At 44.9% G+C, this 20,553-nt stretch overlaps 1 protein-coding gene across 14 annotated transcripts in view; it reads left to right on the forward strand.

The window, feature by feature from the left end:
- The window catches only part of FNBP1 (formin binding protein 1), a 128,586-nt gene that overhangs the window by 103,739 nt on the left and 4,294 nt on the right, over nucleotides 1-20,553 (forward strand). For 3 of the 14 annotated variants that reach the window (XM_079961323.1, XM_079961312.1, XM_079961316.1), the window contains 5 exons: nucleotides 11,153-11,262; nucleotides 12,686-12,818; nucleotides 13,795-13,916; nucleotides 15,911-16,050; nucleotides 16,652-19,429. In XM_079961323.1, coding sequence (XP_079817449.1) covers nucleotides 11,153-11,262; nucleotides 12,686-12,818; nucleotides 13,795-13,916; nucleotides 15,911-16,050; nucleotides 16,652-16,830 — 684 coding nt within the window. In that variant the 3' untranslated portion in view covers nucleotides 16,831-19,429. Of the gene's footprint in view, nucleotides 1-1,723; nucleotides 1,814-8,059; nucleotides 8,075-8,249; nucleotides 8,286-11,152; nucleotides 11,263-12,685; nucleotides 12,819-13,794; nucleotides 13,917-15,910; nucleotides 16,051-16,651; nucleotides 19,430-19,554; nucleotides 19,587-20,553 lie in introns of those variants that run through there. The other 11 variants (XM_079961313.1, XM_079961319.1, XM_079961321.1 and 8 more) reach the window with 8 other exon arrangements.

Below are 20,553 nucleotides of genomic sequence, written 5' to 3' on the forward strand. Positions count from 1 at the left end.
GTACATACTCACTGTTCTTATAAATGGAATGATTTTGCTGATTCATGGAGCTAACTGGGTTCAAAGGGCTGACTTTCCATGTTGTGATCTAACAACTCCACAGCACACTCTTGAGTCCCATCCGTGCTGGAAAATATATCCTGGAAATCATGTTCCATCTGGAAAATCATGTGGTCATTCTACTTCAGACCACAAACCCATAATTGAATGTCCTACTGCATCGAAGACTCCCTGCCTGTATAAAGCTAACAGGGAGGACATTTTTTAATAGGCTTATGCTGGCGTGATAGATGTGTGGATTTTTTGGTATTAAAAATATATTTATTTACATGGACTTCTCCCTTCTGTGTCTCAGAGTTCTTCTTGACATGCCAAATGGTGAGCTGAATGTACCCTGATGCCTCAGACAAGCTCCAAATTTATGGCTTGCTGTTTCTTAGGAACCTTACGAACAGATGAGCTGTGGAGCATGTGCAGAGGGTGACTTCAGAACAGAGTAGCAGAAAAGGAACCCAGCATGACTTTCCTAACATGTCACAGTACATCAAAGCTGCTTAGAGCTGATTGGGGAACATATCCCTGACTGTTCTCTATACTTCCCCCCCCCCAAAAAAAAACCCTCTTCAGCACAGAGCTGAGGGTTTATTGGTCTGCTCTGAGTAGGACTAACATTGGCTGCATCCATACATTGTGGGTCATCTGACTCTTTTGCCCCAAGCAGAACCTGGGTGGTTGAACACTTGAAGATGCTTTCAACCGCATGCATAATTTCAGGATCTGCTTGCAGCAAAGTCTCTTAACTAGAGCAGAAACACCCCCCTCCCCACAGTTTTCTTTTGTTTGATGACAAAAAAAAAATCCTGCATGTTACCATGCAGGGAAGATTTGATATTCTATATCCACAGTGGAGTTCTGATTATTTATTACCCCCCCCCAAGTGATTTGACAACTCTGAGGCTGGAGAGGTGTTTTGGGGATTTTGCACTAACTTCAGTCTTTCGTTTCACCCACCAGGAAGGCATTAGAGCTGAGCGGTTAGGTTTTCAGTGTCAATTTTTGGAAATCCAAATCACCAGAATGCGAAAATGCATCATATTCCTCGCCCGCAGTTTGGTTTGGTTCTACAGCTTACCCATTTCCCACAAAGATAAAGCACTGTGAGGCCCCAGGCAGAGACATCCTCACAGCTTAGCAAAATGATCATCTGATCTGTCCATCTCCAGGCACCTGAATTTCTTGCTTTATCTTTTCCAATAACAGGTGTGGCTTTCTGGGTGTCCCTCTGTGGGGTCAGATCCAGGGTAGTCAATGTGGTGCCTTCCAAATGTCCCTGTGGTGTAACCACTGGTCATAGTGGGTTGTATTGAAAGCGGTGCTAAGTCAACCTCCCACCAACACAACAATTCCCGCTGACTCAACTGGTCTCCCTCTGCACACACTCTGAAACTGATTCTGTTTTTTGCTGGGGGTTGGGAATCCTTGTGTTTTTGGGGTGCACAAGTTGGGTTCCACCTGACAGCTGGGAACTGATGGGAGCTGTAGTGCAAACATCTGGAGGGGAGCACATTGGGTACCTCTGCTGTGTTAGATGATAATGTGGACGTCAGACCTAAGCAGAGCTATCTGTTTATTTTTGCTGTAGAAGCAGTAAATGCAGAAGTCTATTTTTCCCCCTTTCCCCTCAACCCCTTTTAATCCATGTGTTTTTCTCTTGCTGACTCAGCAACAGTCACAGTCTTTGTATTTTCACAAAGAGCTCATGAAGAGGACTTTAGGCAAACCCACCTATGCGCTTGAGGCTAGGGAATATGTTGTAAGTCTGTGTTGACAGTGTGGCCAGGCTGTACAGTCGCTGCTCCAGTCACCGACCTCATTTACAACATTGCAAGAGGCGGGTAGAAAAGGCGGGCTGTCACTTTGCGGAAGGCTGGCATGTGCAGAATCAAAAAATTTAACTCAAAAAACCCCTCCAAAATAACAAAGCCTTTTCGCAGGCATTGCAGGGACCACGTGAAAGAAGGCTTGCTTTTTATTTTTAGGGTCAGAAGCAGCTCCCTTTGCTTGAACAAAACAGGAGCAAGAATTGGGTGCCAGAAGTGGGGCAGGAAAACCAGGCAGGCAAAAATTGCATTGACAGTGGAACTCCATTCAGGTGTGGGAGAGGACAAGCTGGGAGAATAGGCGTGGACTGCAAATCAAGTTTGCAAATTTATGGTGTTGGAAGGCCATGAAGACTATGCTGTTTAGACTTAGGAGCTAAGAATGCTTTTTCAGCCCAGGGGCTGCATTCCCTCATTGGCTGGTGGCTGCGAGCTGCATGCCAGTGGTGGGTGGGGGCCAGGTACAAAAGTAGGTGGAGCAACAGGTGTGATGCATAACTTAATGCAGTCAGCTGTATCAGAGGGTTTCCACGCACCTGTGCCTTCTCCATCCTTTCAAGGACACATTCCAGGCAGGCAAAAGCAGGGCAGGGCAGGGCCAGTAAGGGGTGTGGCCTGAGGACAGTTCCAAGGGCCAAACAGAAAAGCATAGAGGGCCGTATTTGACCCAAAAGCCATCCATTCCTGACTGTGAAGTGTATTCCAGTAGCGCTAAACTATGGTTTAGCATTCATTGCGTGCAAAATGGACCATTGCAACTCTTAAGGTCGCAATCTCCTATACTCTAAGTTTCAGTGGAGGGGAGGTTGAACTGAACTTGGGTTTACTCAAAAGACATAGTTAGATGGGAATACAAAAATGTAAAATTCTTCTAAATGTTATAGGAAAATGAACTAAACTGCACAGATAACACAGATCAGGTGAAGATTTTGGTCAGGCTTTGACCTGAATAGGCAAGTCGATTTGTTATTATACCATGGTTGCAATTTTATCTATTTTGACAACCGGTGTTTGGCCAATTTTGTTGTTATCTGTAAACTCTGTAAGGATTTTGGTCAGGCTTTGACCTGAATAGATAAATCAATGAGATTCCCCAGTGGGAAGCCCACAAGCAGGACCTCATAGCAGCAGCAACACTCTCCCCGGCCGCGATTCCCAGCAAATGGGTATTTTGAAACATCCTGCCTCCAGGAGTGGCAGTAGAACATAAGAGCAGCCCTGCAGCTGGTTCAAGCCAATGGCCTACCTAGACCAGCATCACAGTGGCCAGCCGGGTGTCCCAAAGGAAAACCTACAAGCATAACCCAGGCATAACAGCAACTCCCACCTCCTGCAGTTTCCAGCAGTTGGCATTCAGAAGCATTGTGAATGCTCCAACACTGGACAGTATTATCTTTGTAATTTTATCCATTTTGATTGCATTTTCTTTCTTTCTTTTTTTACTTTGGATTAAAATTCTACTTCAATTTCCTATAACGTTTTGAAGCCTTTTACATATATATATATTTTTAATTCCTATCCAATTAGTCTTTAATTTTAGTTTGGCAAGTGGAAGGTAGCATATCTTTCCTTCCTTCCTTGTTTATTTCTGAGTAGGCATGCCTTGGGTTGATTCCATTAAAAGACAACATATCCATGTCATTATTATTTTTTAAAAAAATTAACCTTGACCTAAAGTTTTAAAATACTGTTCTAAAGAAGATTGCCCCTAGAGAAAGCAACTTTCTTGTTATTGGTGGGTGTCAGTCTGGGACAGCTTCTTTGGACATGTACATGGCAGTACTAAGCAACTAAGGCTATTATTATTAACACTACTATTAGCAATCTATTACCCTCCCCTGACCCTAAGGTCACAGGGTGGATTACAATAAATAAAACAACATTTTAAATCAGTTTAAAAACAACTTACAAAGATTATTACAAACAAATTAATCCGGCCACTTCATCAGCTTCTTCTGCTAGGTTCTAAACCTTGCTGGATATGGAATCGCAGGCCTGGAAGGGACCCACTGATACCATGCAAACTTGACAAACTCCCCCCCCCCCAAAAAAAAAAAAAAGTTGTGACAATGAAGAGGGTTCCAGCGTGGTTGGTAGGTCCTTGTGGTTTCCTGTTGCAAACTGCCAATACTGTATATTTGCAACTGGAGATGCTTCACAGGAGGATAAGGACAAGCCTTATAAAGCTAAGAACATTCTGTATTGTTGTTGTTATTATTATTATATCAGTGGGCCTCATTTCTTTGAGCTACACATTAAACTTGGAAAGGGTTCAGAGAGATTTGTCCGAGGCTCTCAAAAGGAACTGTTGCATTGGCAAAACCAGAGACTTGGGGTTGGGGGGGGCGGGGTAAGGCCTGTTTTGCCCGTTGTAAGTGAGAGTCATCGTTTGTGACTTATCCAATAACACATAGAACTTGCTGGCTTTTTCATGCGCTCTTGTGTGTTATTGACGCTTGTGGCTCTTAGGCTTCCTCCATCTGCTCACCGCAAATGGCTACCTTAGAATCACCCCCAGGATGCGTGCCTGAAAAAGATTGACTCCTTTCCCCCTCTTCTGTTCTTTTTTTACATTTCCTAGAAATGTAATTAACTAGTAATCACCACCTCATCAGCTCCCCTGCGCTCCAGAGTCTCCAAAATTGGCTGAGTGAATATCTCAAGGTGTTTTTTTTAATGACATCCTAAATAATGTTGTAGGGCCTACTGGTCAAAAGGCAGAGTTGAAAGGAAGGACGTATGCTTAACTGATTAATTAACAAAGCCCACCCAATGCAGCAGAAAATTAGGAACAGATGAAATTGACACATGTTACTTCTATAGTGCAGCCTTTTAACAAGGCCTCATAAATTACTACATGCCATATTGGTCCAAATATAAGCTGCACCCCCCCCCCCCAATATAAGCTACATCCTTAAAATGAGATCTCTTAAATCTCATCTTTACTGATGGGAGTGTGATTATAGGCCACACTCAGGTTTTATACAAGCCAGATTGGGGTGGCCTATACTCAGCCCAAATACTATATATGTTGTTTGATTTGAAGGATACATAAACTTGCCTTTTCCCATCTTCTTTTCACGACATTGTAACTAGACCACCATTGTGCCTATTTTATGAAACGGGATCACCTGAAACAAGGAGTTAGTAGCTTTTTTGCCTCAGGGCGAGAGTCTAGACTGGCTGGTGATCTGAACCCAGAACTCTGAAGATCCAGTATTATGTTCTCTATTCTATTCCAGATGTTGTTGGACTCCAACTCCCTGCAGCTCCAGTCACTGTGACCAATGGTTAGGGATGATGGAAGTTGTAGTCCAACATCTGAAGGGTCCTAGATTCTTCACCTCTGGTCTAAGCAGTGGGTTCCTGTTGATCTTTCAAGGAATCACAACGTTCTGCAATATATTTCAGTAGTCACTGCTCTGTCTACATCAGTGTCCTTTGAACTTGGGCTCCCAGAAGTTGTAAGACTACAACTTCCATCGTCCACCGCTACCTTAGCCCAATGGCTAGGGATGATGGGAGATAAGAGTCCAACAACTAGGAGCCTCAGTTCAAAGAACACTGGTCTATACAGTATTGAGCCCTGACATGTAGACAGTTTTGTTTTTGACCTGGGAATTGGTGAATCATAACAGCTAAGAGACCAACTTCCAAATCTGAAAGTCCCCTTGGTCAAATCTCACGGAGAGCTTATTATTTCTTTATTTCATAAAATCTATATACCGCTTGATTGTTGTAGTTTTCTTAAAAAAACTTCAGCGGTTTACAAAAAAAGGATAAAACAATAAAATTATCACTAATAAAAATTGACAACCATGATTTTAAGTCTTTCGAAAAGTTAAAATAACAGTAGACTAGAAACAGATTAAAACTTGCAAGCCGTGCTCTCGCTCTCTCTTTAGCATCAATTTTCCCATCTGCAATATGGGCATAATCATTCTCCATTCCCTTTCAGAGTTAACATAAAGATTTACAACAAAATAATGTGTGGGGAACATTTAAAAGCTCTATGCAATCTAGTTTTGGTTTTTAAAACGTGCCATAGATTCAGAAAATCAGAAAACAAAAAACATCCCCCTGAGTCATTTGAGGCTTAATATGTTTACCTCGCTGCCCATTGGGGGGGGGCGCGCATGTTTTCACCAGTTAGCGAATCATGCTGCATCTGTGGCCATTTGACAAGGCTTGGGTGAGCTTTCCATTAGGCGCTTGGTTGCTGTAGTATCTAGAAACAGACCCAGTCAAAAAGCTCCTCACCTTGATCCCTCCCGTCCCTTAAAAAGCTATAGGCATGCTCTGTGCTGTGTGGCTTCCCATTTGCTGGATTTACAGCAAAATGATAGATAGTGTTTGGTTGGCTGGCCATTGTCTGGCCTTGTGGTAGTCTTGCCTCTAGAAACTCGTTCTTCCGTTGGCGCACGTAACGTTGGCATCCCTGTGCCTTATATCTGACGTAGACTGCTTTTTTTGTAGGCAAGCCGGTTTTCTCCCCTCTCTCGTTACCGCCACTGCCGTCTGTAAAATATGTACAAAATCCTCTCGACTTGTGTCATATGTGGCTCTGCTGAAGTTCACAGGGATGCTAGCATTCTGGCTGGGTGGGTGGGGTGTTAAAAGGTCTGCCAAAATTTTATGGGGCAGGGGTGGAGTAGAGGGAGGAAGCAAGCAGGTGGGTTGGGATTGTGACACTCCCTGCTTCTGCAAAGAGGGCCCTGGATTGTTTGCAGCACAGGCCCATCAAAATGGCATTGCCTCCCCATGATTTCGGGGGGGTGGGATTGGTTCTTTTGTGTGTTTCGAATCAATTTGATGGCCCTTTCATGATCCACACAGGTTCTAATTCCTGGGCTGGTGGATTTGTCCTCTCTCTAAGCCTGCCCATGCTTCTATAGTTTTGAGGGACAGGGCTGTAGCTCGGTGAGGACTAGAATCTTACTTCGTTTTAGGGGAGCCACTGTTGTGCAGTGGTAGAGTACATGCTTTGCATGCAGAAGGTCCTAGGTTCAGTCCCCAGCATCTCCAGGTAAATCTTGGAGAGGCTCCTGTCTGAAAACCAAGGGAGTCACTACTGGTCAGTGTAGACAATATTGAGCTAAATGGACCGATGGTCTGACCAAGTTTAAGGCAGGTTTCTATCCTAGCTGATCCTTTTAACTGCAGGTGTCAAGGGATTGAATCTGGGACCTTCTACATGCAAAGCATGCACAACAGTGGTTCACCTAAAAGGAAACACGATTCTAGTCCTCGTCGTTCTGAATTAAGGGCTGATTTACACAGGAACATAGGAAGCTGCCTTACCCAGAGCCAGACCATTGATCTGTCTACCTGCAAGTTCCAGAAATTAAACCTGGGACCTTCTGCACGCCAGGCAGCTGCTCTTCCACTGAACTACGGCCCTCCACTAATAACTAAAGAAGCAGAAACATTAAAAAATGCATCATGTTAGGAAGAGCTGCCCTTTGAAAAGGTGTATATTAGGGGAGTTTGCTTTCCCAAAACCATATATTAGGAGAAATTTGCAGACTAATTTTCTTGAGGACATTTTTTTAAAATTGCAAACGGGTCTAGAATTGTGGAGCATTGAACTTAAGTTTGGAAAAATGAGAAACAAAGATATCCTAAAATTCACCAATTTGTCCATCCTTACTTGAGACACTTCTCTGTGCTCCCACTCCACCCTCTGATAATGCATTTAGAATCATAGAATTGGAAGGGACCTCAAGTGTCATCTAGTCCAACTCTCCAATGCAGGAATTGCTTAGCAATCCGCTCCAGAGTAAGAGGCAATCACTTTTAGAAACGGGCAATAGACGTTTCCCTTGTTCTCAGCAAAACAGCTAAAAGCAATATGTAGTCACTTTTTCACTGTGCACAGCCAAAAGTCAAGCACTTAAAAAATAAAAAATAAAAATTACTTATCCGAGCCTGCAGACAAAACAGCAGGCCGTTGGTAACGTTTCTTACCCAGCTCTCGTGAACTTTTGCACAGATGTGCGACAAACGCAGTGTCCCATTTTCACAAGCCGTGTGAGAAGTGTGTGTGACTGTGTGTATAGACGTGCATCATTTGATTATAACGTTGGAACAGGTCGAAGTTCCACTCCTTCTGATATACCTTTGTGTTTTTTCCCCCTCTTTCTCTTTCTCCTCCTCTACTTCTCCGTTCTTACATGAAGCTTTCTCTCAAGCTGGTAAGCACAACCGCAGCAAATGTTCTTTCGCGTCTGTGTTTTGCAATCACAATTTTTTGTCCGCATCAGTTGCAGCCCATCTTGAGCAAGCGCCCCTGAAATTAATTCAGATTTTCTGTTGTCTCTTTTCTGTGTGTGTGTTTTTTGTTGTTGTTTTGCTTTGATATTTTATCAGATAACTCTGAATATGCAGGTCTGGAATCTAATGGAGGTGATCCGGTTTTAATGCTTATACTGAGCTGCTAAAAAATAATAACTCTTTAATTTTAGTAGTTTAGTACTTTAATTATTAGGTGTGCGGTTTTAAAAAATGCAATCTGAGGTTGTAAAAATGTAGTAGGATTTTTTTTAAAAAAATACTTTTCATTGGGTTATCAAAATAGAATGATTTTCAGTGTAACAAGCAATCACATAGCATTATAATTATTTATCTATGATAAAATCAAATGAAGTAAAGATGATTCCTGCTTTGATCTGTTGCTGCATCTGATATAATGCATGAAATATTCATTTATCCTTGGTTGCAAAGATATTTGGTATCAGTCAAAGTAAAAAAAAGAAAGTGTTGGTGGTTCAGTAAATTACAGACAAGAACCCAGATAATTCAAATGGTGTAGTGTTTGTGTGTGTGTGTGTGTGTGTGTGTGTGCGTGTGCGTGTGTGTGTGTGCGAAAGAGAGAGATCTCACACTTTCTATGTCAAGCCACAAAGATCCTAAGGTGGAAAGTCTAGATCAATGGCTCCCAAACTTTTTCATCCCTCCTCCTTTGGTTCCATGCCCTCATTCCCATGCCCCCTACCCTATAAAAAGCATTCTTCAGAATAGTGGTTGGCACAACATACAATAATAATTAATTGCACATTTATTCAAAATCCAGTTAAAACTGTTTGGTTTAATTAATTCAACACAGCAGATGAACTTTTTTCAATGATACCAGCTTTTCAAAGTCTGATAATCATTTAGCAAGGGTCTTAGGTACAACACTTATTTAATTAAGGTATTTCACTTTTCAGTAAATTCTTAACACGATGGGTGGGCTTGATGAAGTGATACCAGTTTCCCAATGTCTGGTTGCAAGTTGCTTAGCAGGAGTCTTAAATCACCAGCTCCAGCTGCCCTTTCTGCCCCTTTGCCTCTTCACGTTCCCTAGATAATCCCACTGTTCCCCCAACCAGGGGCAGTACTGCACACCTCGGGAACCACTGGTCTAGATTCAGGAACACGCAGCACATATGGATCCTGATCCCAGCGTGTATTTCTAGCCCCCAGGCCATTGTGTGGGGAATGGTCAGCCAGCCCTGATACTGAATTTTTTGGGATCCTTGTCTGTTCTTCACTGAGATCAGCTTCAACCACTGCTCTGATAATTCCAGTGACTGGCCACAAAGCATTTCCGTGTCTGGGTGTTGATATTCATTGGTCAGTGGCAAACTACGTTTTTCAGCCTTTACACAATTGTACCTCAGAACAACTAACGCCTTGTAATCAAACCCCCATCGATCCCAACTAAAAATGTTAACTCCATTTAATTTCAAAACTAGTAGTGATAGTGGAATGAAGTTTCTTACAGATATTAATCTGAAATCCTGAATCAGATAACAAAGGGTGGGGTTTGCTTCAAGATACAGTGCTGGAGAACCCATAAGCTTGGGGAATACAAAGGTTTTGATCTTCATACTATTTATGAGGTTGTTCATTGGATTTTATGCCCTGGTTTTAACCTTGTTCACGACCTTTTCAGCTTGGCCAGAGTCTGGTCATTTAATAATATTAACTGGAATAAAGGCATCTTAGTGGATTAATCCCATGAGCTTTAGTTGCCAATAAATTTGTCTCAACTGAAACTGGTATGATTAAGCAATTAAGCAATTAAATTTGCTTATGAATGAAACTGATGGAGTATTGCCAGCTATGCATTACTTAGAGCAGACCCACTAAAATGAATGGAGCCGAGTTTGCCGTGTTTATTAATTTCAGTGGGTTTACTCTGAGTAGAACTAAAATAGGATGTGAACCAATAGTTCTGATGCAAAGCATGCTTCCCTGGTCCATGTGTCTGCTATCGATGGCATCACCTCAGAAGAGGCACCCACTGCTGATTGCCTCTCAAGAAGCTGATTAGTCTCTCCAGATTACTCTCTCTAGTATTATTATTTTCTTTCTCTCTGTCCTTTTAATAGCAAACTCAAGTGGTGAGGGATGACAGGACGGGAGCCAAAACAGGCCTTCAGGTGGCTCAGGGGAATCCCCTAGTGTCTCCATACGCACCCTCCCAAAAAAGAAGGAACAAAAATCTTTTAAAACTATATTGTCCTGGATTATCTCTGGATAGACAGGCAAATTAGTCGAAAAGGAGCTGGTGGATTATTTACAGCTAAATAAAAGTACATCCAAACGAACTGGGAGTTATAATCCAAAACATCCAGAGGCTGCCAGGCTGAGGAAGGCAAAAGCAAGTATGTAAAATCAAGAGGTGTTATCACCCCCCCTCACACCCCTCCAAGAGGCATTCCTACAGGTCAGGGGCCTGCTCCAGTCCAGCAGAAGGACTGGAGAATGGGGTGGCACAGGGGCAGTGAGAGGCACGGCCTGCAAGGAGTCCCGTGGGCCAGTTGGAGACGACCATAGGGCCAGAGATTCGGCCCACGCACCAGAGATTCCTCACCCTTCGCGTGCACCATGGGGAACAATGCCCCTGTCACACCGCCTTCATTCTCTGAAAGAAACAACAACAATTGTCTGCCTCCAGCCAGTGGCAGGGCTAAGTGGGCTGTTGTTCTGATGCCAAACTAGAGCAGCGCCTCATCATGAGAGGGTTTCTGTTTTCTTGCCCTAAACAGAACCACCATTTAAATCAATTTCAGGCTAGGCTATAGCAAGAACGTGCCTGATCACTTCCATCCTTGACGAAACCCTTGCAAGGGGCCGTCCTTCACCCCTTAGACTAGTGAGGACCCTCTGGGTCTCCAAAAACTGGGATATTCCTTGATGGGCCGAAATTTACAGACCTCTCTTTCTCCCTCTCCCCCCACCCCACCTTGCTCCCTCCTCTTTGACCGCTACTCTGGCATGTCTAGGGTGGCGGACCAGAGGACTTCAGCAATCTGCCCCCTGAGCAAAGAAGAAAGAAGCTGCAGCAAAAGGTGGACGAGCTGAACAGGGACATCCAAAAGGAAATGGATCAAAGGTATGTTTGGCAGGAACACGGAAAGAAGAACTTGTGGCTCAGTGGCACTTGGTTTACAATCAGGAGGTCCCAGGACAAAGTGCAGAGGACTGTCCTTGAATCTCCCATTTCTTGGACCCCAGAGCAGGGGAATAAAACAGTTTCAGCCCTGGAGTGGTTCACTTGGCAAGCAAGAAGCATCTGGCAGGGCCGTGGCTGTCTGGGCAGCTTGGTCTTCTGTTCCAGGAACTTCCCTTCTTCAGATGCCCATCCTGCACCCTGGTCACTAGCACACACTCTGTAGAAATGTGCAAGCAGGATTTCTGCCCCCGAGCACCTGGGAGATTTCAGAAAGGTGCCAGAAAGCCAGGCCAGTCGCTATCATTTGCCCTAAGCTACCTCACTAGGTTGTTGAAGGAAAGGGACCAGCCAAATGCATCTCTGATTCTGCTTTGCATTCGGAAGATCCTGGGTTAAATCTCCAGCGGCATCTCCAGGTATGCCCGGGAATGTCCCCTTCATGAAAACTTGGAGAGCCTCAGCTACCAGTCAGTGTAGACAATGCTAAGCTAGATAGACCACCAATGGTATAAGTTGAAATATATAAAAAAATTAAACAATTGTCCAGTAGCACCTTAGAGAACAACTAAGTTTGTTCTTGGTATAAGCTTTTGTGTGCATGCACACTTCTTCAGATACCATGTACACCATGCACCATCCACATACACCATGCACATGAAAGCTTATACCCAGAACAAACTTAGTTGGTCTCTAAGGTGCTACTGGACAATTTTTTTATTTTTTATATATATTTAGACTGCGTCAGACCAACACAGCTACCTACCTGAATCGGTATAAGTCAGCTTCCTGTGTTCCTGTTTCTTTGAGCCTTTTATTCAGAACCCATGAGGACTAGCATCTATATTTTTAAGAGAAAGGGCCATAATTCAGTGATCAGAGCACCTGTTGTGAAGAGGAATATAGGATAGGAAACTACCTGCTAGTGAAGATGTATCTTTGGGGGCATATCTTGAGCAGACTGGATCTCGCAACACCTCATGATCCCAGCTTTTGGTAGTGGGGGAGTGTGCAATTTAATTATTTACTTACATGCTATTTTTATTGCAGTTCCATCCCACCTTTTTCTCCAAGGAGTTCAAGGTGGCCTACATGATTCTCTCCCTCCTCATTTAATCCCCACAACAACCCTGTGAGGTGGGCTAGGCTGAGAGGCAGTAACTATGACCTAAGGTCACCCAGTGAGCTTCATGGCCAAGTGGGCAGAGAATTTGAACCCTGGTCTTCTAGGTCCTAGTCTGACACACTCTTAATCGCCACATCACCCTGGCTTTCATGCAGATATGCTCTTTAAATTTTTGTTTTTTGAGGGGCGGGGCGCACTCTAGCCTCCCAGTCCCTGATATGCTTTCCTTGTTCCTTGCAGAGATGCCTTAACGAAAATGAAAGACGTCTACATCAAGAACCCGCAGATGGGAGACGCAGCCAGTGTGGATCTCAAGCTGGCCGAGCTGGCCCAAAACCTGGAGAAGCTGCGTCTGGAAGCCCAGAAATTTGAGGTATGGGAAACAGCTTTTAATTTGAAGACAAAGGGAACAATGATACTTTAGGACAGTGAAGGGAAAACCTGTGACCCCGGGATGTTGCTGAACTACATCTCTCATCATCCCTGGACCATTGGGCATGCTGGCTGCAGGGGCTGATGAGAGATGGGGTCCAACAAATGTATAGGGGCGACCAGACCCCTGATCCAAGAAGAGGCATCCTCCTCTCTCATAATGGAATGCCTCATTAGGGACTTGCATTCTTCCACCCCTTGCATTCCCATTCCCAGTGGGGAACCATGATCCAAGAAGAGGGATTTCCCCTGGAGAGAGGGCCCTAGCTCAGTGGCTAGAGCATCTGTCTGGAGAGTCAATGTGGACAGTAGTGATCTAGAAGCACAAGTGGTCTAAGGCAGTTTGCTTTGTTCCTGTGTTATTAGGAACAGTTCACTGTCAGTAAGCCTGTTTGAAGCTGCCTGTTTCTAGTTGGTGCTTGGATTCAAACTGCACCTGTAGACAGGCATTTGCAAATGGAAAGCTTTGGGGTGTCTGCATAAGGAAAATGTCCATTCACAAGTGTCCAAACTGCTCTTGCAAATAGCAAAGCAGTGCTTGCTGTCAGTCCCACCCACCTGGCCCATGAGTGAGGTCAGAATCCAGCCTAGATGCTACCATCAACAAGGCCACTTCCCCCTTCAATCTCTGACCTGCCCTGTTAGAAGGAGATCTTAACTATCAGGCTTTCTTTAAAAAACAAAACAAAACATTTTTTATATTAACTTTTCAAATTCTACAAATTCTTTTAAACAACCGCCAGAACAAATCTCTTACCTCCATTGACTTCCCATCCACCCACGATGTTCTTTTCTTACCTTATAAAGCAGCTATATTACTTACATTTTACCCTTAACTGAGTGTCAGGATTATGTAGGATAAGCTGGCCCCAACCCATTGTGGACTGAGATTTAGTTTCACTCCTTTCCCACCACAGGGCTGGCTAGCTGAGGTAGAAGGCCGGTTGCCTGCACGTACTGAGCCAGCACGCCGCCAAAGCGGGATGTATGAGCCTCAGAACACCTTGACTGTCAACAACTGCGCCCAGGATCGCGAGAGGTACAGTATCTGTATTACACGGTGTCCGTTCAGCAACCTTGGGCTGCCATTTTTGCTCGAGACCCTCTCAGGTTACTTCTGTGCTAAGAATTCGTACCTACACTACCCTCGCATCCCTCGAATCTCAAAAGACACCTAAACACTCATCTCATGAACAATTGCTTGCTTTTATGTGCAGGGAGAATCCAGGTGCGGTTTCTGCCATTTCCCACACAGCTAGACTGGGGTAGAGGCTCTGCCTGTCCATTTAGAGAGCCAATGGCCACTAGGCTAGCTAGACCACTAAACTGAGCTGATGGTATGAACCAGCCATGCCAGTTCACTATGGAAAAACATACCACCCCTCCTTTCTGCCCCTCCATTTCCCATGCACAAATTAGGCATCCCAGAGTAGGGGTAAGAGAGCCTATTGGAGGAGAATGGCAGCTAGCCCTAATGGCTATGCTCTGCCTCCTCAGTTGGAGCCAGTGATGCTTCTGAATACCAGTTGTTGGAAGGCATAGGAAGGAAGAGTCCTCCTGCGCTCGGGTTCTGGGTTTCCCTTTGTGTCATCTGGCTGGCCACTGTGAGAATAGGATGCTGGATTCGGTGGGCCACTGGCCTGGTGTAGCCCGGCTCTTCTGCTGTTCTGCCTCCCCTGCTTCCAGATACCAGGTGCTGGAACCCCAGGAGGGGAGATTGCTGCTCTTGTGCTCAAATCCTGCTTGCTGGTTTCCTACAGGCACCTGGTCAGCAGCTGCTGTGAGAACAGGGTGCTTGGCAAGATAGGCCAGTGGTCTGATCCAGCAGGCGCTCCTTATATTCTTATGGGTTGGTAGGACACAGTAGCCCTGTGTGTACCTTAACTCATGTGTATCATGTTCACGGCATCAAGCCAGCTTCAACAACTGCACTTCCACCAGTTATCAAGCAGACATGATCCTGAGCACAGCAGCTCACTCTCACAGCTCCCAGGAAAACTTCCCAGCAGCTAGTGGCCCTTGGAGGAGAACTCTGGGCCTCTTTTCTCCCCCCCATACACCCTGCCCTGAATCTGTTGCCCAAGCAAGACAATTCCCTTCCCTCTCTGGCTTCTGCTACTGCTGCTTCAGCCAATGCTGGTTCTTACTACACAGCTCCCCCCTCTGGCTCTAGATGGGAAAGCAGCAGCAGAGTACTAGAGCTTCTTGGCCAATCTTTATATGAGGGATGGGTGGACAAATAAATCTGTCATTACCGGCCCTCCCAAGTTATTCATTCTGCAACAATTTCTGCATTCTTTTTTTTAAAAGAAAAAAAAAAGCTTTTCGTAAATTGAATCGGTATTTTCTTGGGGATTTTTCTTAATAAATCATATTGTTGCATGCCGTTTCAACCAGTATATGTGTTTTTTTGCAAGTGATTTTCCCTGGCGAATTACGTTTTCTGTGTTGCTTTTATCTGCTCTGCTAAATGATGTACCTGCAAAATACGATTTAGGAAAGGTTGATCATACACGTGACAGGGCGGCAGCCTTGCATGTGGAAGATCCTGGAAGCATCGATCCTAGAAGGATCCCCTGGAAGAACAGGGGAGAGACTCTTTCCTGAAGCCATGGCGAACTGCTGCCAATCAGTGTTAGGCAGCACTGAGCCAGATGGATCAATAGTCTCACTAAGTGCAAGGCAGCTTCCAGTACAACTCAACCTTTTATTCTGAACTATGAGGACTAGAATCTTGCCTCGCTGTAGCTCAGCGGTAGTGCAACTGCTTTGCATGCAGAAGGTTCCAGGTTCAGTCCCTGGCATCTTCAGATACGGCCGGGGATTACTTTGGGCTGAAATCTGAAGAGCCATTGCTAGTCAGTGTCAAACAATGCTGAGATGGATGGGCCTGTGCCGTCCTTCTTGGTGTAAGGCAACTTCCAAGACTGCTATATAATGATGCTGGCAGACCAGCGTCGCCTCCTCCCTCCCTCCCTTCCTGGCCCTCTAAGCCTGTCGCTATAGTTGCTGTGTTTCTTTTCCTGTGTTGAGCAGTCCAGATGGCAGTTACACAGAGGAGCCGAGCCAGGAAAGTGAGGTGAAAGTGCCGGCACCAGAGTTTGACGATGAGTTTGACGATGAGGAACCGCTTCCCACGATCGGGACGTGCAAAGCTCTGTATACCTTTGAAGGTACGTCCCAGATCCCTCAGGGCCAGGTGCAGTTTGTGGCCAAGGGGTCCCACTGTGGCCAGGTGCAGTTCCAGAATGTGGCCAAGGGGTCGCACCATGGCACGTGCAAACAGACGTGAGGGGGAACCCAGGGACCACCACCCATACCTTTATATTTGAGGATCTTTGGCGCATACACAGCAGCCCCCAAGTCACACATGTGCCATTGCAAAAAGGCTTCCAGATGCTTCATAGGAAGTGTGGTGTAGTGGTTAGAGTGTTGGATTAGGAGACCAGGGTTCAAAACCCCACTCGGCCATGAAGCTTGCTGGATGACCTTGGGTGAGTCACTGCCCCACAGGGCTGTTTTGGGGATTAAATGAGGAGGGAGGGGACCACATTTGCCATCTTGAGCTCCTTGGAAGGAAAGGTGGGATAGAATTGAAATAGATAGTAGATAAATAAATAAATGTTGTGGGTGCTTTTATCGTTTTAAAGAAGAGAGAGAGAGAGAGAGAGAGAGAGAGAGAGAGAGAGAGAGAGAGAGAGAGAAATCCGCGGGAAACACTAGTCCTAATCTGTCAGGGGTTTTGCTTTGTTTTTTTTATCCCCTGTCTCTCAGGTCAGAACGAAGGGACGATCTCAGTCTCTGAAGGAGAAACGCTATTCGTCATCGAGGAGGACAAAGGCGATGGCTGGACGCGGATCCGGAGGAACGAGGACGAGGAAGGTTACGTCCCAACCTCCTACGTCGAAGTCTTTTTGGAAAAGAATGCCAAAGGTGCAATGACTTACATTTAGCTCGCCTGCCTGGGTCGCTTTCTTTGCTTCCACAGGGGCTGCCGCGGGCGCTTTTCCTCCGCTGCTGTGACGAAAGCCTTTTTGCACCAGGAAAGTGCATTACTCCCTATTCCGAAAGGAGCAGACGTGCTTCTCCAAGAACTATGAAAGCTTGGTCAGATGAGAGGGTGTCACAGGGAGAGAGGGGGGGGGGAGAGAGAAAAAAAGTATGGGTGATAATGGTGGGATATGCCCCCCCTCAAAACTTTCCTTTCCTGACACAAGAGTTGAAATTGCTCAGAGTTTCGCTCCCTCAAGGCACAGAATGCACGACTAATTATAGCAGACAGTCCCTTGCACTTCTACTTGAGAGTACGCATCATTGTCTGTTTATTGGGGCTTACTCCCTAGTAGGCATGATTAGGGTTGCGGCCTTAATGAATATTTCCGTTCATATCTTCTGCAAGTAGGAAAGTGACATTTGTTTGTTGATTTCATAGTATCGTCTTGGACACAATTGACGTACAACTTGTAGGCTCTCATCTAAGCTAGCAAAATGTGGCCTATTAAGCCTTTTTCTTGTCTAATTTTTTTTTGCTTTGGGGGGAGAGAAGCCTTAGATTCAAGGTCATACAACTTCTGTTCACCTTGCAATCCTGCCATTCAAGTGTGCAGCATCTGAGGATCTCACTTTTTCCTTTTTTTGAGACACAGTTTCTAGCCCTTGTGAGCACGGGGGATGCATTTGAAAGCAAGGGAATGGTGTCTTAGGAGAAATGCAGAAGCAGATTGCTGCTGCTAGACAGAGGGGTGGTGGGATGGGGCAAGGGGCAGGACCCCTTCCCTTCTCCACCACTAGCAAAGGTAGGAAAAATTGTGAGCTTCGCTGGCTCTTTCTCTGGGAGCTGCTTTTCACCCCACCACAAGAGCACTTAGCTCAGAGATATGGCAAAATGATCTGCCCTAGCAGCAGAATTGTGAATATAAAGTCTGAACGCTGGGTTGTTGCTGTTTTCATTGTTCAACACACACAAAGATGTGTGTCTTTCTTTAATGCACACCATGGTGACCCGGATGTGTGTTTTTATTTTATTTTATTATTTTATTTTATTTTTGTGTTGCTGTGGAAAATCATGGGGTTTCTCAGAAGCTTTTACAGCAGTTCCCAAATGGTAAGACTATTTCCTGCCTCCCAGCAAGACAAGCTTGCTCACAGCGCTAAGCAATCTTCCCTTGCAGCTTGTAAGAGAATGCCAACCTGTCTTTTCGGTAGAGGGGGTGGCAAGGCCTGGAAAGCCTTGCTGGTGCTCTGTGTGAAAGGGATGTGTGCCCCACATCTTCTATGGCATGTGGCATTCCACCTGTCATTGGGTTCCTCACACACACTCACCAAATGGAAGAAGGTCCCTGAAGGCAAAGATCCTGAACGCACACCAATCCCCGTAAGTTTGGCTCTGTGCACCTGCAGAAATGGGCACCAGGCAACAGCTTCCTCTGCCACCTCAGCTTCCACTGTTTTGAAATCAGACGTTAGCTTCTGGCCCTTAAGACTGCAGAGGAAATAGTCAGCAGCAGGAGAGATTTCCAGCAGGTAGGGCATTTGTGTGTCCCACATAGGCATTTTAAACCCTCTGTTGTTCCTAGCTGGAAGCAGAACAAAACATGGAAAACAAACGGGTATTTGCAATTTAGTGCAAGATCAGGTTTTTGTGGGAGGGAGCAGACCTTTTGTATTATTTTGGAGGATGCTTGCAGCCTTGTCTGTTGGAGATCAGAAGTGCTGGAACAGCACACAGGTGCTGTCTCCAACACTCAAGCCAGCTGGGGAAGTTCTCCGGTTTTGCCACGGAGGGCACCCTGCCCCATGACTCACTGCTAGCACGTGTCAACTCCAGAGAGGTGCTCGTGCATCAAGCATCATTGTGCCATACTGTAACCCACCCACAACCACCAAATGGACACCTGGGCCTCTTGCCATAATAACCAAGAAGTATTACACTTGCTGACCTAAATAGGGGACATCCGTCTGAGCCCTATCTGCTTGTCAGTGGGGCAGCATTATATGGCCAGGTAGTGGGCAAAAGAGATCCAGCTACTGCAAAGAGGCTTTTTTTCCAGCCCACCATAAGGCAGGCAAGTGGAACTGGCTGGAGAAGAGTGTTGCATTGCCTCATCTTCAACATTTTTGGGCAAGGGTGGGGGGTTTGCTTTCATCCCAGGGGAAGGGTCCCTCAGTCTGCTTGCAGATTATGTCTTGTGCAAACCCACTCACCTGCTGTACAGTATTATTGTTGCAAGGCAGACACAGATTTGGAAATGCATCTTTGCCCAAGGTATTATCCTGACCGGGGCAGGTTTTTTCTCAAGGAAACGCCGTCCGCTTTGGGTCTCCTGGAATGTAGATCAATCTTCCCAGGGAGAAGCCCAGAGACCTTGTAGTACAACCATCACAGTTTGCAGGCATTTTCCCAACAAGTCAGACTCTCCCACTGTTTAAAGGACGCCGATGCACTTTCAAATCTAGGATAATTTTTTTTAAGTGATTATTTTCATGTTTGCCAAATTATTTTTTTAGATGTTCCTGAGAGCAACTCAATGGCAATTGTGTAAGAAGCAACAAGGGCCATTAAGTAGATGAGCCATAGTGTGTATATGATGTAACTTAAACAGATTAAAAAAAAACCTGTTTATGATGTTGAAGTTTCTTTCCTTCTTTTCTGTGTTTTTCCATACTTCCTGCTTCAGAATCAGCATTGTAGGAAAGTCCACCTTCTGAGGTTTGTTAAATATAGAACTGTTTTTTTATTATTATAATTATCATTATTCTATTGAGTTCCTTCTCTTAATTATTTCGCTATCATTTCCAGCAATAAAAGAAAAAGAACCTTGTTTTTTCTCAGACTCGTGAGATTTTCTTTACGTTATCTGGCCACAGAAATAATTTGTTTACTTTGCCCATAGCTGCTTGAGACCATGGCATGACGCTAGATCACATCACTGCTTGTTCTTCCATAAAGCTGTTCATAGACAGTTACCAGTTGCTTCCATCTAAAAGTTGCTTTTCATCTGCCTTAAGAGTTCTCCATTTGCTTCTATCTGCTGGTGCAGAAACCATGGATTGCTTGCTTTTTTTAAAAAAAAAAAAAGTTATTTGTGCATGCCACCTTCTTGAATTCAGAATAATTTTCCCTTCAGTGCTTGCTTTAAGACAGTCATTTTATTTGGGGGGTGGGTCTTCATTTCATACATCCAGAAAATGATCTGTTGATGTTTAAGAGTCTGATTCTTGTCACAAATGTCCCCTGCCTGGAACACTAGAGTTGCTACTAGCTAGCATTTCGGACATCACTGAACTGGATGGACCGATGATCTGACTCATTGTGCAAGAGGGCTTTTTAGAATTGCCCACAGAGAGGCTGGCTCCTCTGCAGATGTAACGCATTGTGCCAGAATCAGCAAATCAAGAGGAATCTAAGGTCACATCCATACCATATTTAAAGCACGCATATCACTTGGACAGTCATGGCTTTCCTCCAAAGAAAACCTGAGAATTGTAGTTTTCTAAGGGTGCTGGGACTTGTAGCTCTGTAAGGGGTCTCTTTACAACTCTTAATCACCCAGAATACTTTGGGGAAAGCCATGGCTGTTAAAGTGGTAGAAGAGCGCTGTAAATGTTGCTAGTAGATGTGACCCAGGACAAAAGATAGCGCGATCGTTGCCTGCAGCTACGCCCGTCCATTTATT

Source organism: Podarcis cretensis, assembly GCF_951804945.1.
Source record: "Podarcis cretensis genome assembly, chromosome: Z".
Lineage (NCBI taxonomy): Eukaryota > Metazoa > Chordata > Lepidosauria > Squamata > Lacertidae > Podarcis > Podarcis cretensis.